This window comes from Cynocephalus volans, chromosome 5, assembly GCF_027409185.1.
Source record: "Cynocephalus volans isolate mCynVol1 chromosome 5, mCynVol1.pri, whole genome shotgun sequence".
Taxonomy (NCBI): Eukaryota; Metazoa; Chordata; class Mammalia; order Dermoptera; family Cynocephalidae; genus Cynocephalus; species Cynocephalus volans.
The window spans coordinates 165235972-165258704 of record NC_084464.1 but is presented as its reverse complement, the minus strand read 5'-3'; the positions used below and the strand labels follow the sequence as shown (position 1 = coordinate 165258704).

General features: G+C 43.6%; 1 protein-coding gene across 1 annotated transcript in view; it reads right to left on the bottom strand.

The window, feature by feature from the left end:
• Positions 1-22733, bottom strand: part of SMOC2 (SPARC related modular calcium binding 2) — a 185061-nt gene that overhangs the window by 75099 nt on the left and 87229 nt on the right. The window contains exon 7 of the mRNA XM_063096809.1: positions 21570-21644. Within this exon, the coding sequence (XP_062952879.1) occupies positions 21570-21644 (75 nt within the window). The remainder of the gene's footprint in view (positions 1-21569; positions 21645-22733) is intronic.

Here is a 22733-nt window from a genome sequence, read left to right as displayed (position 1 = left end):
CCCCAGGTGAGGCCCAGTGATGTGCGTTTCCCACAAGCTCCCAGACGATGCTGAGGCCAAGCGTGTGTTTCCATCTGTCACGCGTTTCTCCGTATGGGCTTTCATTTTTTCTTAGAATTGATTACTTAAATTTTATACATGTTGTCTTCATCAGTCATGGGACTTTTGTGGTTCTCTTCTTAATTATATGACATTTAAATGAGGGATCAAAGAAGGCAAAAAAATAAAATAAAAATAAATGCCATTTTAGAATTTGATTTACTAGAAAAGGCAGACAGGGTGGGGGGATGGGGAAGTCCTGAAACATAGTTATAATGGAATAAAATTATTCACATGTTTACTTTCAGTAAAGGACCAAAGTGGTATTTTTAAGTTAGTATTGCAGGCTTTGTCTACAAGATGCATAAATTTACAATGAACTATAAATTTAATTCCAAAGGAAGAATTTAAAATCAGTTTTTAAATCTAAGATTATCGCCATAACATTTGCATGCACCGCAGCATGGAACTGGCCATTCTGCATACTCTCCCTCAACACTCCTAATAACAGGATGAGGCACACAATAAAATTGTGTTTTATCAGTGAGGAAACTGAGTCTCAGAAGATGCTGGTGTCTCTCTCAAAATCACAGAGATAGGAGACTCTGTGCGGAATCCAGACTGACAGTAGTGCAAATGAACCCTGTGCTGACCCCCACATCCCACAGCCCATGGGCTGACCTCTGACCCTCACAGCCCATGGGCTGACCCCTGCCCCTCACAGAACATGTGCTGACCTCTGACCCTCACAGCTCATGGGCTGACCCCTGCCCCTCACAGCACACGTGCTGACCTCTGACCCTCACAGCCCATGGGCTGACTCCCACCTCACGCCGTTCAGAGCTGAGCAGCAGTCCTCTAGGAACTCAAGAAATGGCAAACTAGATGCTATGGAAGTCAAATATATATTTCCAAAAAATAAAGGTTTGGCTAAAATGCATGTATCCAGTTTCTTCAGAAAGAAAATAACAAGCACAGGTGTCCTCTCTCATTTACTTCTTCCTGTGTTTATTTCCCATAGCAACAGATCCAGACTTAAACAAACTGTCCATCTATAAGTTATTCCAACTGAAACATGAGTCCTGAGCCCCTGAGGAAGGAGGGGAAACAGCGTCTTCAGCCGGGACAAAGACGAACCACCTCAGAGGGCATCTTACAGCCCCTTGGTGGGGAATGCCAACCCAAACCCACCCTGCCAACATCTCACTCTGTGTCTTTCCTATGTCCCCAGTATCTGCAGAGGGACCCCCATGTCAAAAGCTACCTTTGCTGCCAGTGACAACAGTGCCAGCATCACTCCTGAAAACTCGATTCCAAGTTACTCTTTATTCCATTCTCTCCTTTGCCTCATTTAGTCTAATTCTCCACAGTGCTTCCTGAACCCCCTCCCTCCCCAAAACTGGACCCCCAGGGCCTCCAGCAGCGCGTGCCCACCACAGTGCTGCCCCCTCACACCCACCACCGCAAGGGCTCAGCAAGCCCCAGCAGGTGGCTCTGCTCAACTCAAGAACTGCTGCTGCTGCTTATCAAACTTCCTGATACTGTTACTAGTGAGTGCAATATTCCTCACCTGTGGTCCTGGGGACAGCCACTGAGCCATCTTTTGTATTTACATATGAGACTTAAGGAACGAGCGAAGTGTACACACACAATTGTCCTGTAAAATGTTACTTTTTTTTCCCTTAAAATTCTACACAATTAGGAGACTGGTTCTATTTAAAAGAAGTTAAGGAAAGTAGTCTGATTTTATGTCTGGATGCCTTACAAAAAGAATTGGAATATTTTCCATTTTTCCAAAAAAGCCCCGCATTAACTCCAGTGGTTTCACAAATAACACTGACAGTGACACCTACGTTAAAATATACTGTGATGGTACAAGCCAGTAGCCAGAGGTGGCCACATTTCTTCAAAATAGTTCACTTTGCATGTGGATAAAGGAAAAAGTAGTGGCTTTTTAAAAATTTGGGATGAGTTTAAAGAAAAACAAAAGCAGCATTTTGACACAAATAGCAGATGTTTGGGAACCTTGCACCACACCGCCCAGCCCAGTGAGCTGGACACGCCATGACTTGGGAACGATGAAACCTGGGTTCGAGTCTCACAGACCATGTACTCGGAGGTTGACCCTTAAAGCCTGTCTCTCTATCTGTAGGATGAGAATAACAGCCCCACGTGCACATTATTGAGAGAACTGGATGAAAACCCACAATCGACGCCTATTAGCCTTTCCTGCAGTGGGTGGGAAAGGCACGAATGTCAGAGGTGGCAACCCCGCATCTTATTCTAGGACGGGGTGATCTGTACGTAGGGGTCTTTAACCTTCACAACAAGGAAGAAAAGATACTGCAAACACTGGCCAATCACGCCCTGAAACTCCTCACTACCTCCAGTTCATTGTTGCAGGTGCTCTGCTGAGATAGGACTCAACAGACTCATGAAATGACGTTAGAAAGCAGCTACGTTAGGACAAAACCATTTGGTGTTACAAGAAGTGATTCAGTCCCAGGGCGAGATTCTTCTCCCTTCTTGGAAACACCACAATGGAGTCATTTTTGTTCTAGGGAGAAATTGTTGTTTCTAAAAGGAGCCTGTATGCCTCCAGCCCTGAACCAGGACTGCTCTCTTGCACAAAGGGGAATAGAGGGAAGGTATGTGCTATATTTGCAAGAAAATTGTTCAGAGATGAACAGGCTCAAAAAAAATTACAGCAGAAGGACCTGAGAGATCCTCTACACCAGTCTCCTGCTTCTACAGAGTTTAAAGAAAACAAAGTAACATTTCTACAACAATTTCACCATTAATAACCTCCCGTTCATGACCTCATTCATTATAATTGCTAACATTTCCTGAAGTATGTGCCAGGCACCATTCAGATCACCTTCCATGAGCTACCTAACTAGATGCCCAGCTCATGAGTCACTGTTTTGCAGGGGAGGACACAATGCACGGTAAGATCGCACGGCTGGACCCAGCTTCCCCCGCCCACCCTGCAGAGCCGCTGTAGGGAGCAGGCCCTCGCAGCCAGCGCCCAGGCTTCCGACACCACGTCAGCATTTCTCTCAGGCAATCCTAATCACCTGTGGTGTAGGTGTTACAACCACCCACATTTTACCCCTGAAAACACAGACGTAGGAGACAGGACACAATCCAAATTTTCAAACTCCAGGGTTAATGCTGCTTCCATTTATTCAGTAACCAAAAACTTAGAAAGAGGCCAGCTGTGACCAGGGCAGGTCTTTCCAGAAGCCAGACCCTCAGTCCTGGATCAGCTCAGAGACATGGCGTGACCACCTCCAGATGGCCATATTGCTGTCTGGTCTCAGCCAGTGTTCCATAAATGTGCTGGCCCGAGGCTGAGGTGCGGTTGCACCTGAACTATATCTGTAAGAGAGTGAGCCTCATGAAGACGAAACTGGACCAGGTAGGACAGTCCAGGACGAGGATCCTCTCACCTGGGAGCAAGCACGGACCGTCTGAGCAAGGCTGGGGCTGATCTACAGCGTAGTTTCCATGCGGACTGGCCACATGGAGAAGTTCTGATATTTTCCAATCACTTTCAGCCTGATCACTGGACCCAAAATAACCATCACAATTGAAAGCAGAACATTTTCTATAATTGAGGCAAGAGGGAAAGATGCAAACATCAGCAATTCCAGCGCAGCAAATGCTTAAAGAAATTAGAAGCAGAGAGACACTTCTTACATGTAAAAAGGTGTCGTGGTTGAACTTGGGCCTTAAGATGTCTTTGTGAATTGTGGGTGGGTTTCAATAGGCAAATGGCCATTTCAAACCTCCCAAGACCCAGTGGCTTGAATTCAGCTTCCAGAGGCACTTACTTTTCAGAGAACCTCCAGAATGAGCCCTTCGTTCTCCAGACATGAGTTCCCATGCATGCTTTGGGGGAAAAATTCAAATAACTTGAGCATAGATGTTTGACACTGAGAAGCAAAGTGCTAACTAGGGACATAAATTGTTCTGCATGTTTGGGTCAAAGACAGGTCTCAGGCTGGTGACCTGTGAACACAAGTGACGTTGTCAAAGAAACCCTCTATTTACTTCTGCGCCTCTTCCTCTGTGAAACTTTTCCTAAACCCATTACACTAAGAATTCTTCCATGTTTTCCCCTGTCATCCTAGGGGATTTCGTAGAGGATGAGCTAGTTGATTTGCCTGTGATGCGTCTGTTTCGGGTCCGACGATCAGACCAGCAGCTGTCAAAGTGTGGTCCAGGGATCCCTGGTGGTTACCTTGGTCCTTTCAGGAGATCTGTGAAGTCAGAACCACTTTCATAAATTATCAGGGTGTTCTTCGCCTTCTCACACTCACAAGTGTGGGATCCTGGGTGTGTGCGATGGTGATGAAATCAACGACCAGGTGCCTGACAGGTTGTGTCCTGGTGTGCAAAATCCTCAGCATTGATGCTGTCCATGAACATCGATGGCCCATGGTAAGAAGAGCTCTTCGGGTCCTCAATAAGTCTTAAGTGTATAAAAGGATTCTTATGCCAAAATGTCTGAGAACTGCCGAATTAGACCATAAACTTAGATTATTTGAGGATGAGTGTGTACATTTTAACTGAGCACATGGTGGCATCTCAAATGACAGTAAATCTCTGTCACACTGGTGGTACTCCAGGCTGCTAGCATGGGCCTCGCGGGGTGCTCACACAGCTGTGCGACTTTGGTACATCACGGTCCCCACTTGGCAGGGCAGGAAGTGAAGGTAGGAATGACAACAACCCAAACAAGGCTCAGGGCCAGCAGGGACAGCCGGGCACATGGGCTCGTGCTCAAGAGCCGGCCACCGTCGCCTGTGCCGGGCCAACAGTGGCTGTGCCGGGCCCCTCCGGGCAGCCTGAGAGCGTGAAGGTCCACAGTCACCCTGCTCGAGCACGATCCTGAGGAAGGGACAGAGCGATCGCCATGGAATCGGGCGTCTGTGCTGGAGGGGGAGTCACTGCAGCCGGCTGAGCTCTGCGACCCTGAACAGGACCAAGCCGGGTGCAGCCCGTCCCGTGGTCCGTGCTGTGCAGGACTGTCCTTCATCTCTCGGGTGTTAACAGCCACCACACATGGTCTGCTTGCATTTTCCTTTCTGTGACAATGGGTGACCCTGGGTGTGGCTCTGCCTTCAGGCTTCACAAAGACACCCAGACTCATGAGAAGTTGTCCACCTCCCCCTGCAGAGGCACAGGGATTGCTCCCCGGTGCCCTCCTTATCCAGGCCACTGGCAGAGTCCCCAGGTCCTGTGCAGAGGAGGCTCCACACCCACTGAGCTGCTGAACGCAAACTCACATTCCCAACAGTATTTAGTGTGTCCATAAATGATCACATGTATCTCCACATAAGACTTCATGAGGAGGGGGAGAAAGCTAAGGATGGAAAAATTATTATGAAAGATGTATCAAAAACAAGCATATTTAATGCTCATTTTATAACCTGATTCTACTATAATTTTCAGCCACAGCATAACTGTCTTTAAATGTTTAGCTGCAAATATAAGTGGCTCAGGGGGGACCATATCCTGTGAAAGTTGACACTGGGGGGGGTGTGACTCACCCTTCCCAGAGCTCTGCTCAGTGCGCGTCCCATAAACACGCCCTGTCCGTCCCCCTAGACGTGAGGATCACGTGTAGTTTGACGCTCTTCCTGAGAAGAAGAGAAAAACCTAAAGCAATGTTTTGGCAGAAGCGTTCAAATAGAACAGATTCTAAATATTTAATTTGTACAGATTATCAACGCCACAGAGCACAGCACCCCCGGCATGAAGCCACCTAATAAGGCAACGTTTTTGTTCTGGTTCACACAGGGCGGCCCGCGTCCTCCGCACAGCCCTACACACGTATGTTACATTTAGGGGCTGGCTTTGATTTGGAAAGAGGACCCCCCCCCCCAGCTGTCGAGAGCAGCACCAGGGTGGCATGTGCAAATCTTACAGAGTTCAGGGGGTCAGGGGTCAGAGCAGCTGGGCTAGCGGTGGTGGCGACACCTGCATCTTGTCTGTGGCTCCACACAGGGGGCCACCCACCCGCGACACATGGCACGTTCCCCCAACAACTCTAGCAGAGTGCCCGGGTGCTGCAGGAGCAGCTGGAAGCTCTAACGACTCTGCAGCTGGAACATTACCGGCAAGCATGTCTCCTCACCTTCCCTGAAGGTGTCCAGGCAGGTTTTCACATCCATGAAGGCACTCATGCTGAAACATCTCCACCCTCGCCTGGTGGGAACACATGCTCTCCCATGGCTGCTGTGGCTGTAAGTGACCTCCCCATCTGTGACACGTACAAGTGTGGGCCACATTCCTCTGAGCACTGTCCCTATGTGACAGGCGCCTCACCCCCACCTGCCCCACCCCAGCACTCTGGAGCTTGGCCCCTGCCTTCCATGTGCAGGTAACCCCCAGGTGATTCAGCTGCACACTCAAGTTCACACAGCTCTGGCCCCAGCACCTGGAGCAATGACGTGAAGAGGGGAGTCTCCTATTTAATGAGCAAACACAGGAGCGTCCAAAGCTTCAGATACATGCACTTCCTTCAGCCCAGGGCTTCCAGTAGCCCTCAGGAAATTAATCCCAGGACATAATCACTAACGTATCCCTCACAGAATTGTTTATAATACCAAAATATTAAATACGGTATAAAAATCTACTCTTAAGAAATGGGTTCAGTAAACTATTATATCATACAATGGTGTAAAATAGAATCATAAAAATAATGTTGTATAAAAGTATCACAAATATTACTGTGCATAGGAATCATCTGGAGAACTTATTACAAATTTAAAATTCCTGTGCTCCATCTGACAAGACACAGATTTAGCACAGAGTGCCCAGGACACCGTGTTTTTCCATTAAGTTGAGATGGTTATGTATGGACCACACTTTAAGAAATGCTGCTATGAAATAACATTTGATGACATGGAAAAATGCTCGTGCTATACTACAAAGTATAAAAGAAGATGGTATTAGCACATGCCTGATGGGATACGACATACCCACCAGAGTATGCACTGTGAGGTGTCTCCGGATAGTGAGTTTACAAGATATTTATTTTATTTCTCTTGCTTGCTAATATTTCCTGCAATAAACATTTATGAATTTTGTACTGAGCAAAAAGATGTTTTCAATTGCTATTCTAAGCACAGGGACATTTGTACCCTGGCAGAGCCAACTCTCAGATGTAGGTGGATATAACAACAAAAGTGAGTTGTTGCTACACAACAGCAAGTGTCTTGCTTTGTGCCCCGGTGTTGCAGAGAGGTGTGTGGAATCTGAGACCTTCGCTAGTCCTCTTTCAAAGATAGTCCCTGTACAGCTCAGACAGTTACCGCTGCATCAGTGACAAGCTTCATCACAAGTTACATGCTCTTGCAAAAGATGAAGAAATGAATAGAGAAAAGAAGACTTTTTAAAAAACACACTGTTCTCCAAAACGAGTGTATAAACAGCAGTAAATGCAAGGAGTAGAGATATTTCTCCCTTTTCCATCCACGACAAAGTGCTTAAAATGCCTTTCTTAGTAATTAAAATTATGTTACCTTCAATTTTCCCCTTTCTTCTAATTTTCTTTTTACAAATTCATTTTCATATTATTTGGGGCATGTCTCCCAGATTTGTAAAAGTCCCAAACATCTTTTTAGAAACAACACCCACAACAGATGTTCCAAACCCTCCTCCTATAGAACTTTCCTCAGTATCTCTGTTTTTCTGTCAAAGAGGGGAACTTTTCAAAGGAGCAGAAATATAACCGATATACGATATAGTACTGTGAAAAATTGGCTCCCTCGCAGCTAGGAGTTGAGAATTCATGGTAAGCACCTGTGACCAGATCTGATAATTCTGTCAAGATTCCTTGACAAGAAGTTGCATCTTTTTCAATGCCTTCTTGTACAATATCTAATTTCTCAGTCTCTTACTTCTAATTTTACTCCCGGGCAGCCACTCATCCCATGGCCAATTTCTGAATACTTTTAAGTTTTAAAATCGTTCCAGACCCCAGAAATAGGCTCACACAAATATAGTCAACTGATCTTTCACACAGAGCAAAGGTGATTCAATGGAGAAACAGTATTTTCACAACTGGTGCTGGAACAACTGGACATCCACATGCAAAAAGAAGAAAAAAAATGAATCTAGACACAGAACTTACACACTTCCCCCAAATTAACTCAAAATTGATCGTGGGCCTAAGTGTAAAATGCAAAACAGTATAACTCTTAGAAGATACTGTAAGAGATTTAGATGACCTTGTGTTTGGTGATGACTTTTTAGATACATCAAATGCACAATCCACAAAAAAAATAATTGGTAAGCTGTATTTCATTAAAATTGAAAATTTCTGCTCAAGATACAGTTAAAAGATTAAAAAGACAAGCCTCAGACAAGGAGAAAATATTTACAAAACGCATATCTGATAAAAGACATGCCCCAAATATACAAGGAACACTTAAAACTCAGTGATGAGAAAACAACCCAATTAATCAATTAGACAGTGGCTAACGTTAGGAAGTTGGCACAATTTTCCTATAAACCTAAAACAGCTGTAAACCTGAACTGACACCCCGCCAAACAAGACACACAGATGTCAAATAAGCACTTGGAAAGACAGGCAATATCATAAGTCATCAGGAGATTGCAATTAAAACAATAACAAGACACCACACATACCTGTTAGAAAGGCTAAAATCTAAAAACACCAAGTTCAGGTGAGGTATGGAGCAACGAGAAGTCTCCTTCACTGCTGAAGGGGGTGCAGAACGGTGCAGCCATTCGGGAAGACAGTCGGGCAGCTTCTCGTGAAGCTGAGCACGGTCACAACATCCAGCAATCCTGTTCCTAGGTATTAAAATGGGTTGAAACCTCACGTCCACAAAATCCTGTATATGAATGTTATAGCAACTTGATTCATAATTGCCAAAAGTTGGAAGCCACCAAGATGTCTTTCAAAAGGTCGATAAACTGTGCTACGTGCAGACAATGGAATATTGGGTAGAGCTACAGAAAAATGAGCTGTCAGTCCATGAAAAGACTGCACGATTCCAACTATGTGACATTCAAGAAAAGGCAAAATGAGGGAGACAATGAGAAGATCAGTGGTCACCAGAGGTTGGGATGGGCGAGGGAGGCATGGATAGTGGGCTATTCGGAAGTCCGCAGAAGACTTTCGGGGCAGTGGAACTACTCTGCGTGACGCGGCGATGGTGGATGTATGTCATTACACACTTGTGAAGACCATGGAACGCACACCGCCAACAGTGAACTACCAAATGTAGACGGTGGAAGTGGGTAAGTAATGATGTATCAATATTGGCTCATCACTTGTAACAAACGTAGCACAGTAATGCGAGATGTTAATTGCAGGAGAAACAGGTGAAGGGTAGGGGTGTTAAGGGGGTATGCGGGGACTCTGTTTTCTGCACAATTTTTCTATAAGCCTAAAACAGCTCTAAAAATAAGTCTATCAAATATAAAGTAAAATATTGTTCCAAACCTGAGGAAAAGGCATCAAAAGTTAAATTCTAATACCAGAGACTGACTCGTACCACCTAGGCTCCTAGCATGGCTACGTACTTATCCCCATACAACTGCTATTTGAGCTAATCAAAGTCATTCTGATTTCTCCCCGTGATTTCATTGCTCAAAACTCTAAAACTTCACTTTGTCACCTCTAAAAATAGCTAAAAACATTACAAGATGCATAGGAAACTCGTAAGTATTCAGTATTTTATTAAGCATCTACTAGCTGTTCAACACAGCTGTACAAATTATAAAAAGGCATAAAAAGGATAAAAGGAAGAAATTTTTAAACATAGAGGCTAGGCGACACAAAGAGAAATACATTTAGTAATTTATTTACCAGCATCTTCTTCAACCTGGGATGTCTTATACAGCCATAATTTCACTTATCGTGAAGTTTGGTTGTAACACATTGCTATTTCATAAACAAAAGCAATGGCTTTAGATAAATATTTCAGCACTCATGAGAAAACATAATCATTGAAAAGTGCTTAAAATATTTTTTAAAAAATCTTGAGTTAATAAAATCTCCCTTCCCAACCAAGCATTTTAAAGAAACTTTTCTAATTTTTTTTTAGTTTTAAAAATTGCCTCTAAAATAGAAAGTATCTTGTTCTTCTTGATGTAGAGTCACACCAAAACAGAAGGACAAACTTATTTCTAAGTTTCCAAACAAAAGAGAAAAAATGCCTTTTAGTTAAGAGTAATTTTGGAAAATTTATTTCCCAAGTTGAGTTCAAAAAATTATGAGCAATAAAACCACGAGGTTGGAGAGAATGTCTTTTAGTCTGGGATTTAACTATAAATAAAAATACTGGATCTCTTCTATTGGCTAGTATGTCATCCAGCCTTTTCTACAATGTCTTCCCAAACCATTCATCTAATAGTCATGTGAGTCTTCCGGTGAATTGAACGTACCACAAACTCTACAATTTGCAACGTCTAATTCTGCCTTAGAAGGGTTAAAGCATTAATAATAAAGGCTGAAAATTCCTTTGATGCTTTTTAGCTTAGCTAAAAATTTCAGTTTTGAAAACATATTAAATCTACAAATGTACAAATCAAAGGTAAATCACGTGGTACATGGACTCATTATAAAACCTTTGCTGTGATGTGCTTTATGTAGTATGCATTACTGGAAATTGCACTGGAATCGTGTTCTTCATCAGAGACCCTGCAGCTGTGGATAAATACTCAAGAGCATGCTTGGGTGGCACCAAGAACATTTGAAAGAAACATCCCCACTGGCAAAAGGGACAGACAAATTGCTGTGGCTTCATAGAAACACACACTTTTTAGTCTTAGTTAATGTGAACTGTACTTAGCTGGTTTTCATAAAAATAATAATAATCACTAATTAGAAATAACCATTTTATATAAAATATCTCACTTTTGTCTTTAGCCAGCATTTGGTTTAGTGGAATAAATTTCATTTTAGTTCAAAATAGAAACTGGTATCACAGATTGGTAAGAATACATCCAAATGGCTTTTGCTAGGATTGCTTTATCTATTAGGCTACAAAATCATTCTTATGGCAAAGGAACTTCTCAGCAGAAGAATATCTGGACCTAGAGTGGCTGCAGAGAGAAGGGATGGGGGACAGACCAGGGTCTATTTTACCTCTTTGCTGGGCCTTTTTACTTATAGGGTTTGTTTTCAATGAAAAAAATCCAAAGCCAAGCCACACTGACAGAAATGATTCTATCCTGCTCCTTACAACCCAATTGCATACCCCCCAAATTAATGTGTTGAAGCCTTAACCCCCAACATGACTGTAATCAGAAATAGGACTTTTGTGGAGTTAGTTATGGATAAATGAGGTCATCATAAGGGTAGGACCTGATCACCTATGACCAGTGTCCTTACAGGAAGAGGAAGAGACACCAGGAAAAACCATATGGGGACACAGTGAGAGGACAGTCATCTATAAGTCAAAGAGAGAAGCCTCACAAGGAGCCACCCTGCCTGCACCTTGATTGTGAACTTCCAGTCTCCAGAACAGTGAGAAAATGAATTTCTGTTGTTTAAGGTGCACGGTCTGTGGCGTTTTGTTATGGCAGCCAGAATAGACTAATACACTGTGTCAAATTTTATTTTTGAAGAAAGCTAAAGGAACTTTTCCCTAACTGAAAATGTCCTAAACCAAGATTGTGCACAGGGAATTGTATTTGATACACTCAGGGTTGTCAGGTAAAATACAGATGCCAGGTTAAATTTAAATTTCATATAAGTAAGAAATAATTTTTAATGTTAATAGATCCCATGCAAAATTTACATTTTTAAATTACCATTTCCTCTTATTCTTTCCCCATTCAGAGTCGCTGTTGATGTTATTTTTAATCAGTCTCTCTAGCAGAGACGGCCCTGGTCCCTGCTGCAGGGGACGTCCCTGCTGCAGGGGACAGCCCTGCCCACTCTGAGCCCCCAGGACAGGACTGCATGTGGGCAGAACAGCGCACTCCTGACCAGACAAGACGCTAACTCACAGGCTGGCTGCTCTCAACAGTTTAACCTATCCTACCCGACAGCCCTGAAAGGAAATTCAGAAACTCGCACCCTAGTGATAAACATACAAGATAAACTGAAGCGTCAAGCAGTCACTTGGACCCTCAACTACGGCTTAGGCGAATGGTATTGTTTAATATGTAAAAGGGGATCACAACAGCTACTCACACCTAAAGTGAGGACTGCATGAAAACAGCCCTTCCCTCGGAGCGGCCCGGCCAGGCGGGCCCCAGACATCCGAGAGTGTAAGAAAATGTCAATATTAACTTCAAATCTATCTGTGAGAATACAGAACCTTCAAATGACTTAAATATTGTGTCTTAATGCAGATATGTTAATAAAAATGTACCTGAGTAAGATTTTCCAAATGTCTTTAGAATGACCTCTCCCTGGTTTGCCTTTTCATCTGAAATGCCTGATGTCCTCAGGTCCTTCAGATCTTCCAGTTCTGCTTTTCCACGAACTTTTTGAACTTCCTTCACCTTTTGGCATTAGTCACTAGTGTGATTTTCAGTCAAAAGCTCAGAGAAACACTTGTGTACCAGCATTTCCAGAGACAGAGATGTAGGATGTGGTGTATTGAAGGGGATGGAGGACAGACAGGGTGGAGAGAGCCGAGGAGAACACAGAACCTGCAGGAAACTGCTGAAAACACGCAGGTGGTGTTTGTTTAGGTCAAAGCGATGACTGAACATGTGTTTGGTTATACACATGCACGTGTGCACATACACACACTGCGCTCCTGGGGACTGAGTCAAATTCCTTAGCGATGCACTGACATGTCTTTAAACTCACAGTGCAGCCATCCAGTTCAGCGCGACTGGGGTGATGGGCCGCGCCTGGCAGAGGCCCTCAGCAGTCAGCAGGGCACAAGGGTGAGCTGTACAGACATGATTTCATCAGCTTCGTGAACTTTCTTCTATTCAGAAGGAGGAAGGGCTGGTAAAATTCTTTACTAACCACCTGACATAACTGTGCATTGCTCACAGCTGGGACAGAGTGGCTCTCTGCAAGACAAGACGTGTTTAGAAAAGGGGCCATCGGTGGAGACGCCTGCTGCTGCTGTCCGTAGAGGTGGAAGCAGGGATTCTGGTCTCATTTGCAAAATGACCCTCCATTATTGATGGACCACATCAACTCTCATTTAATCTTCAAGCTAACTGATGAGCAGGCCAAAGACACAGAGTCCCTGTGAAATCTGTTCTATTAAGTTTCATTCTTAAGTGAGAAAAGCAAAAGGAGACATGTCAGTCAGTGCATACTTCAAACCAAATCAGTACTCAAAACAACCCCACGAATTTCATTGCAACAGGTGAATTTTTTCTCAGTGTGTATTAGACGAGATTGGGCATGTTCTGGGTGGGATGGCCACGGGCACTCAGCACACGTGTCCTGTCATTATAACTTCCATGAGATGGATGCTCCAAAACTTGGTTACTTTTGCAACAAACTCACACAGAGAAGATTCTCAAGAAATACCCAGAATCCTCGTTATTTGCAAAGTCCAGTACTGATCTTGGATGTGCACAACTGGAGGTTAATTCCATTCCTATATATGGACTGGACACAGATGGATCCAACCGGGCTGAGTACTGGGGGCTTCCCTGTGAGGTCAGTCTTATCATTACCATTTTTAAGATGAGATGCTGAAACTCAGGGAAGCGAAATGCTTCGATCAGGATTGCACAGCTAAATTTGAGAATCAGCCCAGAGTCCCCCAAACAATGAACACCCTCTGTGCTTTCCAGGGGCCACGCTAGGCTCTAAGCAGGAGCGGCCACAATTCCTGTGTGCCAAAAGGCTCCACGAGACAGACGGCACACGGGGGAAGGAGCATACACGCCTGAGATCCGTTCAGTCCACTGGATTCCCGCATGCAGGAAGGGCGGCGTTCTGGAGCTAGTGCATCCTGATGCGCCTTGTCAACATGCGGGTGCCTACCACTCCCTCCTGCCCTCAGTCCAAAGCCATCCTTCCTGGGTTATACAAGGAGGGAGACGTGGCTTTGCTTGTGGGGTCCTGAGTGGAGACGCTCTTTGTCCTGCTTCTCACATGTGAAGCCCGTCCCTGTGTCTGTGCTGAGCTTCTGCCTGGAGCTATTTGCCAGAAGGTCACTTCTGGGACCATCTCCCCTCCCGAAGCACAGCCTCGCTGGTCGGCAGGCACTTGGGACAGATGCGTCCACAGGTATGTGTACAATTGAGCAACCTCAATACGGTCGCTGCAGATACACCTGCAGGGTGGCCAGGCCACTGGCTGTGGAACTGAACATGCCTGTCTACCTGCAGGCAGCGGGAGGGAGCCAGAATCACAGGTCTGGGCTAAACTCCAGGCTCAGCCAAAGCGTAGATCTGAAAAATGTACTTACCTGTGAGAAGGCAACCCCAAGTGCACAGGGCTATTTTAAGAATTAGGTTATATTATGCATTAGAACACATAGTACCATGTCTGATGCATTATAAGCATATTATGTACACATTATACACATCGTATGTATACTCTATATGTGTGTGTGTGTGTGTGTGTATGTGTGTTCTGTGTACTGTAGCTATATTTCTATAAAGGAAACTATATCCTAGCTCATTACTCAATGGTGAATTGAATCTCATTTACAGTCAGAGAATAAAGTATCAGTCAAATATACTTCCTTGCATGGTGAAAGCGCAGAGGCCTATACATGTACATGTGTGCTGGTGTGTGTTCTCACCAGCTTAGAAGTAATCTGCTTGCTTTCATTATTATTTTCTGTACTTATGTTGAAATGCTGCATCCTGATTATTTAACCACAGTTTGAGTGGGTATTGAAATCTGAAAATTAAATATGATTAAAATTAAAATCCCCTTGTATAATTAGGAAAATTGGATAAATTCAGTTATGCATATTTTAGGTAGATTGATTAATGTTTTTAAATAATATACTTTTACAGTCTACATTTAAGAGGATTTATTTGATTTATTGTAATATTTTCATCTCTTCAAATGACCAAAACTTTATAATTTAAGAATCTAATTTGTATTTTGATGTTTTGTAATGTTATGTTTGAAAAACAGAATGAAAAGGAAAAGCTTAGAAATGAAAACAGAAAACATAATTTATATTATCTTCCCCTAGGGAATGCAATTTAGCGTGATTTAAAGCAGAATCAAAAGATAATTATCTTTTGGCACTAATTTTAATATGTGAAATAAAACAAAAATTATCAACCCTGAATAGAGTAGAAAAATATTTCCACTGAGGGGTTCCATAAAACTGTGGGACGTTGCAAACATCAAGGGTATCTCCGTGGATATAAAACAGAGCTCTTTTTAGTGGTTTGCGGAGGGAGGCACATTTTTCTCCCAAGCAGGAGGAGGGTTTTCACAGATGACAAAACTGGGCCCTCCATGTTTTCTCCCGCTCGCATGCAAAGTTTAAAAGACGGTAAATGCAAAGGCCAGCAAAGCAGGAGGGTCACTGGGGCGGATGGAGGCACGTGTCCCGTGCCCTGACAAGCATTCTCCCCAGGAGGTCTCTGGAGCTCTGCCTCTGGCCCCAGAGGAACACACGAAGAGCCGGGAGGGAGGGAAACCAGACGTGCCGCATCGCCAGCTTCAGATTTAAAATAAGTAACTAAGACTGCAAGTGCCCAGATTCTGCACTATCTGCAAAGCTGCACCTGGTTGTGAGCCTGTGACAAAGAGCTTCAGCCTCATCATGTGCCTGCAGGTGACCACGGGCAGCAGCGTCTGCTAGGGCGGGGCAGATGGGCCGGCTGAGTATGCTGGGTCCCGGGTCAGTGCCCTGCCCGGCCGGTCCTGATGGTGAAGCACCCTGACCCGGGGTGCAGAGTGGGGGAGAACCTCGGCGGTCCCAAACCACCACTGGCTGTGAAGCTGGCCGTGACGAGGCTGGCCCTGCTCACCGTGGCTGTTTCCAACTCCATGGTGTCCCCAGTGGGGAGGAAACATAACGCTGCACACGTCCAGCAGACCCAGACCCGTCCACCCTAGGTCACCATGCTCACGTTTAGGGGGTAGCAGACAGAAACGCCTGCATGCGGCCTCCTCACAGAGAAAAGCCACACTGCCCCCTCTCTTCACATGCTGTGACCCTCACCTTCCCTTCTGACCCCCTGGAGGGGACCCTGGCCTGAGTCCCACCTCCTTCCCTTCACTAGCATCAGACCCTCTAGCACACTTCTTTGTCCATGTGGGGTCCCCAAGCTATAGGCAGCAAAGAGCTCAGCCACCTCCACTCCACACGCTGAGACCCCAGCTTGGCATGTTGTGTCCTTCTATGACTCCCCTGCACCCCCAGCATGTGGGGTGACCGGCTGGACTCAGAGTCTATGGATTTAAGTGTTAGTCACACCCACACATTCCTTCAACCACATGACCGGGCACCACGGCCCGCCAAGTGGACACACGGGACCCACGTGGTGCTGCCTCAGGCTTCAGAAGTCTCCGGGTAGCGTGTGACCAGGCTCAGGAAGAACAGCAGAAGACGAACCTCCCGGAGCCCTCTGCCCTCTAGAGGCGAAGCATCAGACGGGGGCATTCTCCACGTGTGAAGACGCCCGCCCAGCTGCTGGGCCACACTCCCTCGGGAGCACCGTGGGAAGGGGGCAGTCAGAAGTGCCACTGCCAGGACCAGAAGAAGAGTGGCAGCTGGGTGAGTCTGGGGAGCCACGTGTTGCAGCAGCCCTATCGCCCCGACGTCAGTCACCAGAGGACCCCGGACCCCTGGAGCTCTGATATTTGGTGAGAGGTGTGCACACACCAGCAGGCAAGTTTCTCTGACGTGTCACCAACCACTGGGTCTCTCATCTTCATCCGCTAGTGAGTACAGGTCTTGTGGAGGCAGGAAAGAAGATGTCCAATCAAAGAGGAAAACATCTCAGGCCGGCAGGGGACAGTAGACAGGAGGGCGAGCTGGAGCGGGCAGCACAGAGCCGAGCCTGCCACCTGCCCGCTGCACAGACACGAGCTAGGAGACCACCCTGTGCTGCTAAGATCCATTTCTGCTCTTCATCAGGCATTCATTTAGCTTTGCTTTTCCTTGTTGTCACAGGAAAGGTCCTTTCCAAAAATGCCGAGGAGAACTCATGCCCAAGGGAGCAGGTGCCCCTGTGCCAAGAGGATCAGAGTCACAGAAAACCCCAGACAACCGGGCACGGTGGGGCCTGTTTCAGACAGAAGTGAGATGAGCAGAGGACGGGAACTTGTCCCCCGTGACTAAGCACTCTCAATAGCGATCTGCGGGGACCTGGGCAGGGAGTGTTGAGGTGAACGACAGCAGAACAGCGCGTCAGGTGGAGTGGCCTGTTGACTGCCAGCCACCAAATCTGGGTGCCGGCTCAGTGCCCTGAGTGTGGTTCCACGTTTGTCACTTCACTCTGATAGTCAGGTTCCAGGGCGCGCAGGTCCCGGACCCTCTCCTGCCTGAGACAACACCAGCGCAGGCCACCCCATCCCCAGCCCAGCTCCCCTCCATCTCCTCCTCCTGGGGCAGGACGCCCAGGGCCCTGCAGAGCACTTCTAAGTCCCTAGTACAGAAATGTTCTCATCGAAGCTTCTTGAGGTCAAGCACCTACTTTCACTCCTTTTACATTATCTTCAGTGACAGGAAGAATAATTCTCCCACTGCAGGATCCTGCAAAAGACTAGCTAATTGATGGAAATCGAGGCAAGTTCTCTAGCATGGATTTAAGAAATCTGTGCACTTAGAGCAAAAACAACATGATGGCAGTCATCTGGTTCCCAGTGTTTTGTAAAAGATTATGCCACCTGACAATAACATGGTGACAGCAATATGGTTCTCGCCCCATTTCTTTTTTTTTTTTTAATCCATAAAAGGATATGGTGCCTGTTTGCAGGGGAGGGACATCACCCAGATGTAAGTATACACACAGTTAGTTTAAGGATGATTTTTAAATTAACTCTTCTCACCAAATAGTCTTTCTGCCAATACAGAACGAAGCTGGCCTTACACTAGCTATACTCGTTTGTCATGAGCTCTCCTTTCTATGAGTCATGTGCCATGACCGCAAATGGCACCTGCAATGTGAAAACTGTCCACATTTGTGCCTCCCCGTCGTGCAGGGAAGAACCCCTCAGCTGGTATCAAAATGCCATGATCTGATGTTTTTACTCTAGAGAAAATGCTTTTTGTTATGAATGGGTTGCAAAACCCTAAGCACATTGGTTTTGTAATTTGTGAATAGCACTTGTTATTTTGAGATGGTGTTAATATGAGGATACTTCAAAAAGTTTGTGGAAATATAGAACAAAACCATAATACAAATCTTTCCACGAACTTTCTAAAGACCCCTTGTAGCTTTTTCAACAACAACAACAAAAAAAATGCAGTCTCTTCTTTAATATTCTAGATGGGTTTTAAGGGAAATCAGAAATCTGGGAAGCACTTGATGTGCCACAGGGAAAGAGTACAAGTGAGATTTATACTTGTTTAATAAATAGATATATGAGAAATTTTATATAATTAAAAGACAGTAACTTACAAAACTTCATATGTGATAAAAATCTTGTAATCATTTTATGTACCTTCTATGAATAGAACAATATTCAGGACAGTAAAGAAGTTAGCACCCAATTTTATATGAATAGGAAAAATTGAGTAATGTATTCTTAATTAAAAAGCAATTCCAGATTTTACTCATCTATTTAAGGTATATTGATTCACACAGTAAAAGTAATGGTTTTCTTACCAAATGAACCAACAGTAGAATATTTCATTTATATTCAATATTGAATTTCAACCAATATAAGTTCAGCAATTAACTACAGTGGTACTTGGATTATCTCTCTTTTCTAGCTATTTATCCATTTGGTTATTTTTTGTTCATTTGTGTTACTTAGTTTGTTTTAGAAAAAAAAATAATGATACCATCAGAATACCCATGGACACTATGATAGTAAAACTCTTTATTAATTTAATAACTAAATATTTAGTGAGTGGCAATGTGCAGATTTTCATAGTACTTTATTTTTCTTTGCAAGAAAGTCCCTTCTAAAAATGACTATCACTATTGGCTACAAAGCGTATTTGACCACATGCTTACAATGTGAACCCATTATGTGCACCGTGATGCATGGCAGTCATATTCTACATAGGATTTAGTAACAAAACTAATATTGTATTATTTTGGTGTAAACTCATGGGGGAAAGTACTGCTTTTAGCTGATATAACAAAACATCAGAGGAAAAAATGTAATGCATTTCCAATCTGTCCTTTTCCACAAAAGAACATGAAAAAGTACTAATCTCTTTAGACAATTTTTTTAAAATATAGAATAATAAACAAGTCACAAATTATTTATGTTGTGTTAAATAAATGTGCCTATGTCTACTGAAGATGATTATAAGTAAAGTTATCCTTTAAAAATAAAAATTAAATACAAATAAAACTTTTCTGATGTTTAAAATTTCAATGACAACTGTAGTCTTTAGGTTAATCCTATGATTGCCATCTCATTGTTAAAGCTTAATAAATTAAATGCTATTTTTTAATGTCTTAAAGTGCCAACTAGGTCTTTCTTCAGACCCTCAGAAAGAACACATAGCTGGATGGCTGGTATTAAACACAAATATGATCCAGTAATTCTATGCCCCATGTCTATAAATCGACTCAATGTCATCTCCTTGTATTCTACTCATTTAGGCTGATTTAAATCAAATTATGGTGTAGGGTAACTTACATAGACTGAAATTTCCTGAAACATTATTTTCAGTCTGACTAAATATTAAAAGCCTGCTCAGTTTTTACAGGTCAATGATAATTGGCAGGTCATTTAAAGGCTTGAAAATCTAGTGACAGCAAGTAAAAGTGAAACACAAAAATGTACTAAATATGCACTTCTTCCACAAGCTTATTATTAACTGAAACTTAAGCTGCCAAAACCTGAGACGGTTTTCTACTGACAATTAAATCTGCTTCTTTAAAAAATGTGTATTCCAGTGACATTGTGGACAATGATGTTGCATTTGTTTCTAAAATTAAGTTTAGATAGCGCCACATTCCTTCTCTCATGAGAAGCTTTCGAGACCCACCAGTAGAAATGAAACACACCACGTCTTAATTATTTCCCCGTGCACTAATTTGTGCAACGCAGAAACAAATCAAAGAAGAAAACTTTTGAAAAGAGAACAAAATTGAACACAACTCGGTTTCTAAAGTTCATGAGAGAAGCATAGAGGTTACTATCTCTATGCAATAGGGCAAACTTGTCCATAACAGTCATTTCTGAGGCAAAGCATTTTTAATTCTACAAATAGGTTTAAATGTTCCTGTCATTTGTGCACACGTAGCTGATGGTCACAACTTTGAAGTTCTCCCTTTCAGCTCTCAGAGGCCAACAAGGGTGAAGAGGAATTCTCAGTGGTAACAAGGGGAGATAAGCACTTGAGATACAGGGGCTGGAGGTAGGGGTCACGGAGCCTCGTGGGGCGGAAATCACGCAGCAAACACGTGTCAACCCTCTACTGCCCTTTCACGGCCCCGTCGTCACCATGCTGCCTGTGCAGCTGCAGATCGGTAAACATTCCCCCCGCACAGCGTCTGCCTTGGGGCTTTGGGGTAGCTGGTAACGTATCAAGACCCAGGTGTGTCCCCTCAAGAGATCTTCTGTGTTGTTTGTTTTGCTTTGTTTGGGGTCTTTTCGGTAGCTGGCCAGTATAGGGATCCGAACCCTTGGCATCGGTGTTATAACACTGCACTCTGAGCAACTGAGCTCACCGGCCAGCCCCCGATCCTTTTACGGATGTGTTCATAAGGGACCGAGGTAGGTGAAAAGAGAATCAAACCACTCTGAGTATCCTAAACGTTGATAACCCTTTTGATTTTTTGTAAGTGGTTATTCAAAATACACTTTAAAAGAAAGCACCCAACCACAGATGTGGAAGCCTTCCTGTGAAGGCTGCCCTGTGAATGTTTGCGAATCTGTCACTGGAGGCTATCACAGAGCAGTCACGTTGTTACTGACCCTGCGCCCCCTCAGCAGCTGAACTCTTCTACGCTCACACAGCTGCCTTCTTTCCATGAGAACTTATGGCATCTTCATTTGAAAAGGCAAGGGGAGACACAGAGGCAACCAGCTGAGCGCTTAAACGGAAATTACAGGAAGAATCGGTTTTCACCAAACCAGTCAAAATCACTAACCGAAAATGAAGCAACCCCTTACTTTTCTACAAAAGGTTAGAATAGTCTGTTTTAAAAGGTAAACCTTCTGTCAAACACTTTTTTGTAGCAAACGCAATTCACATAATTTTGAAATTTTTAAACTAAATTAGCCAAGTGTTTTGGCATCTCTGAAACTAGGTCAAAATCAAATATTTATTAACAACCATTTCTGTTTTTATACCTAAAACAATAGTTTGTTTGGCATATACAGATAAATCTTTTGACGACTTTAAAAAATTAGAAATGTCAAATTTGTGTTATACATCTAACCTCAAGGAGATAAAACCATTTTCTGGATATTAAATCATTCGTTACAAAGGGCCCCATCTTACCTGAATTCTTATTGGTTTTGTTCTGCCGACTTTTAACTTGTTCAGTCCAAAGGGTAGGGTAGCGTGACGCGATATCTAGTGAACCAGAACAAAACGAGAACCATTTCTAATTCATCATGAAAGCACAAGTTCTTCCATTAAAGATCTCAGCAGGTAGCCTAAAAGCCAGAAACTCAAGACAACAGATAAATACACATAGTAGATTTTAAAAGAAGTAGTTAAAATGATTATATGCATGAGACAAAAGGAAATAACAACATACATTTAAAACTATTATTTTTAGCATATTGATTCTTCATCCAAACATGTATTTACAAGCTATTTGAATCCAGACAGGTCACTATGAAAGAATCAGGTATTGGGAAAAAGTCCAAAGAACATAAATACACCCCCGTGTGGTGAAGATCGTTCTTCATATATTATACAGGGTTTTCACTCAGTTCAAAAATTTAATACAAAGCACAATGTGTAAAATGTAATTTTTGCCTAAAACTTGCCAGAAACATATCTTTTTTAGTAATGTTTAACAAATAAAATTGAATAGTGCCTGACAACAGAGGATCTGATGCAGACCTCTGTGCTCGGACGCCCCTTTGATGAGTGTCATACACATGACCTTAGACAGACGACCTCAGCGTCTGCATCTGTGGGACGGCATTCTGAGCACTCAGCGAATTAGTGCATGTGCTCACATGGCAGAGCACTTAGTGCCGTTGCAAAGCACGATGCAATTTTACATTTTAATCTTTGATTTATTTATACTGTGTATTCTCTGTATTTTGTCTTGAAATTCTTAAGGCATCTGACGTGAGAATTTGTTATACATATGGCAAATACCTAGGACAATTTATTAAAGGTAAATATTGGAAATTTATCCTTGTCCTGACTACTTATAAAAATGTGAGACATGAACAGGGAAAATGGCATACTTTATTGCACCTTTTGAAATAAGCATTTTATAATATCCAAATCTGAAAAATTTTGACTCATGAATTTTGATTTAAAAACCAAACCCTCAGCATTCTGCTACATGAAAGCACGTGGCAATACTTAAAAAAACCCTTGCTCCAAAGTCAGAAGAGAAACAGCGGGTGCCCTCAGGCCACTGGAGGGGCCACGTGCTCCGTATCCCGCTGCTCGCCCACCTGCCTCCCTCTGCAGCCA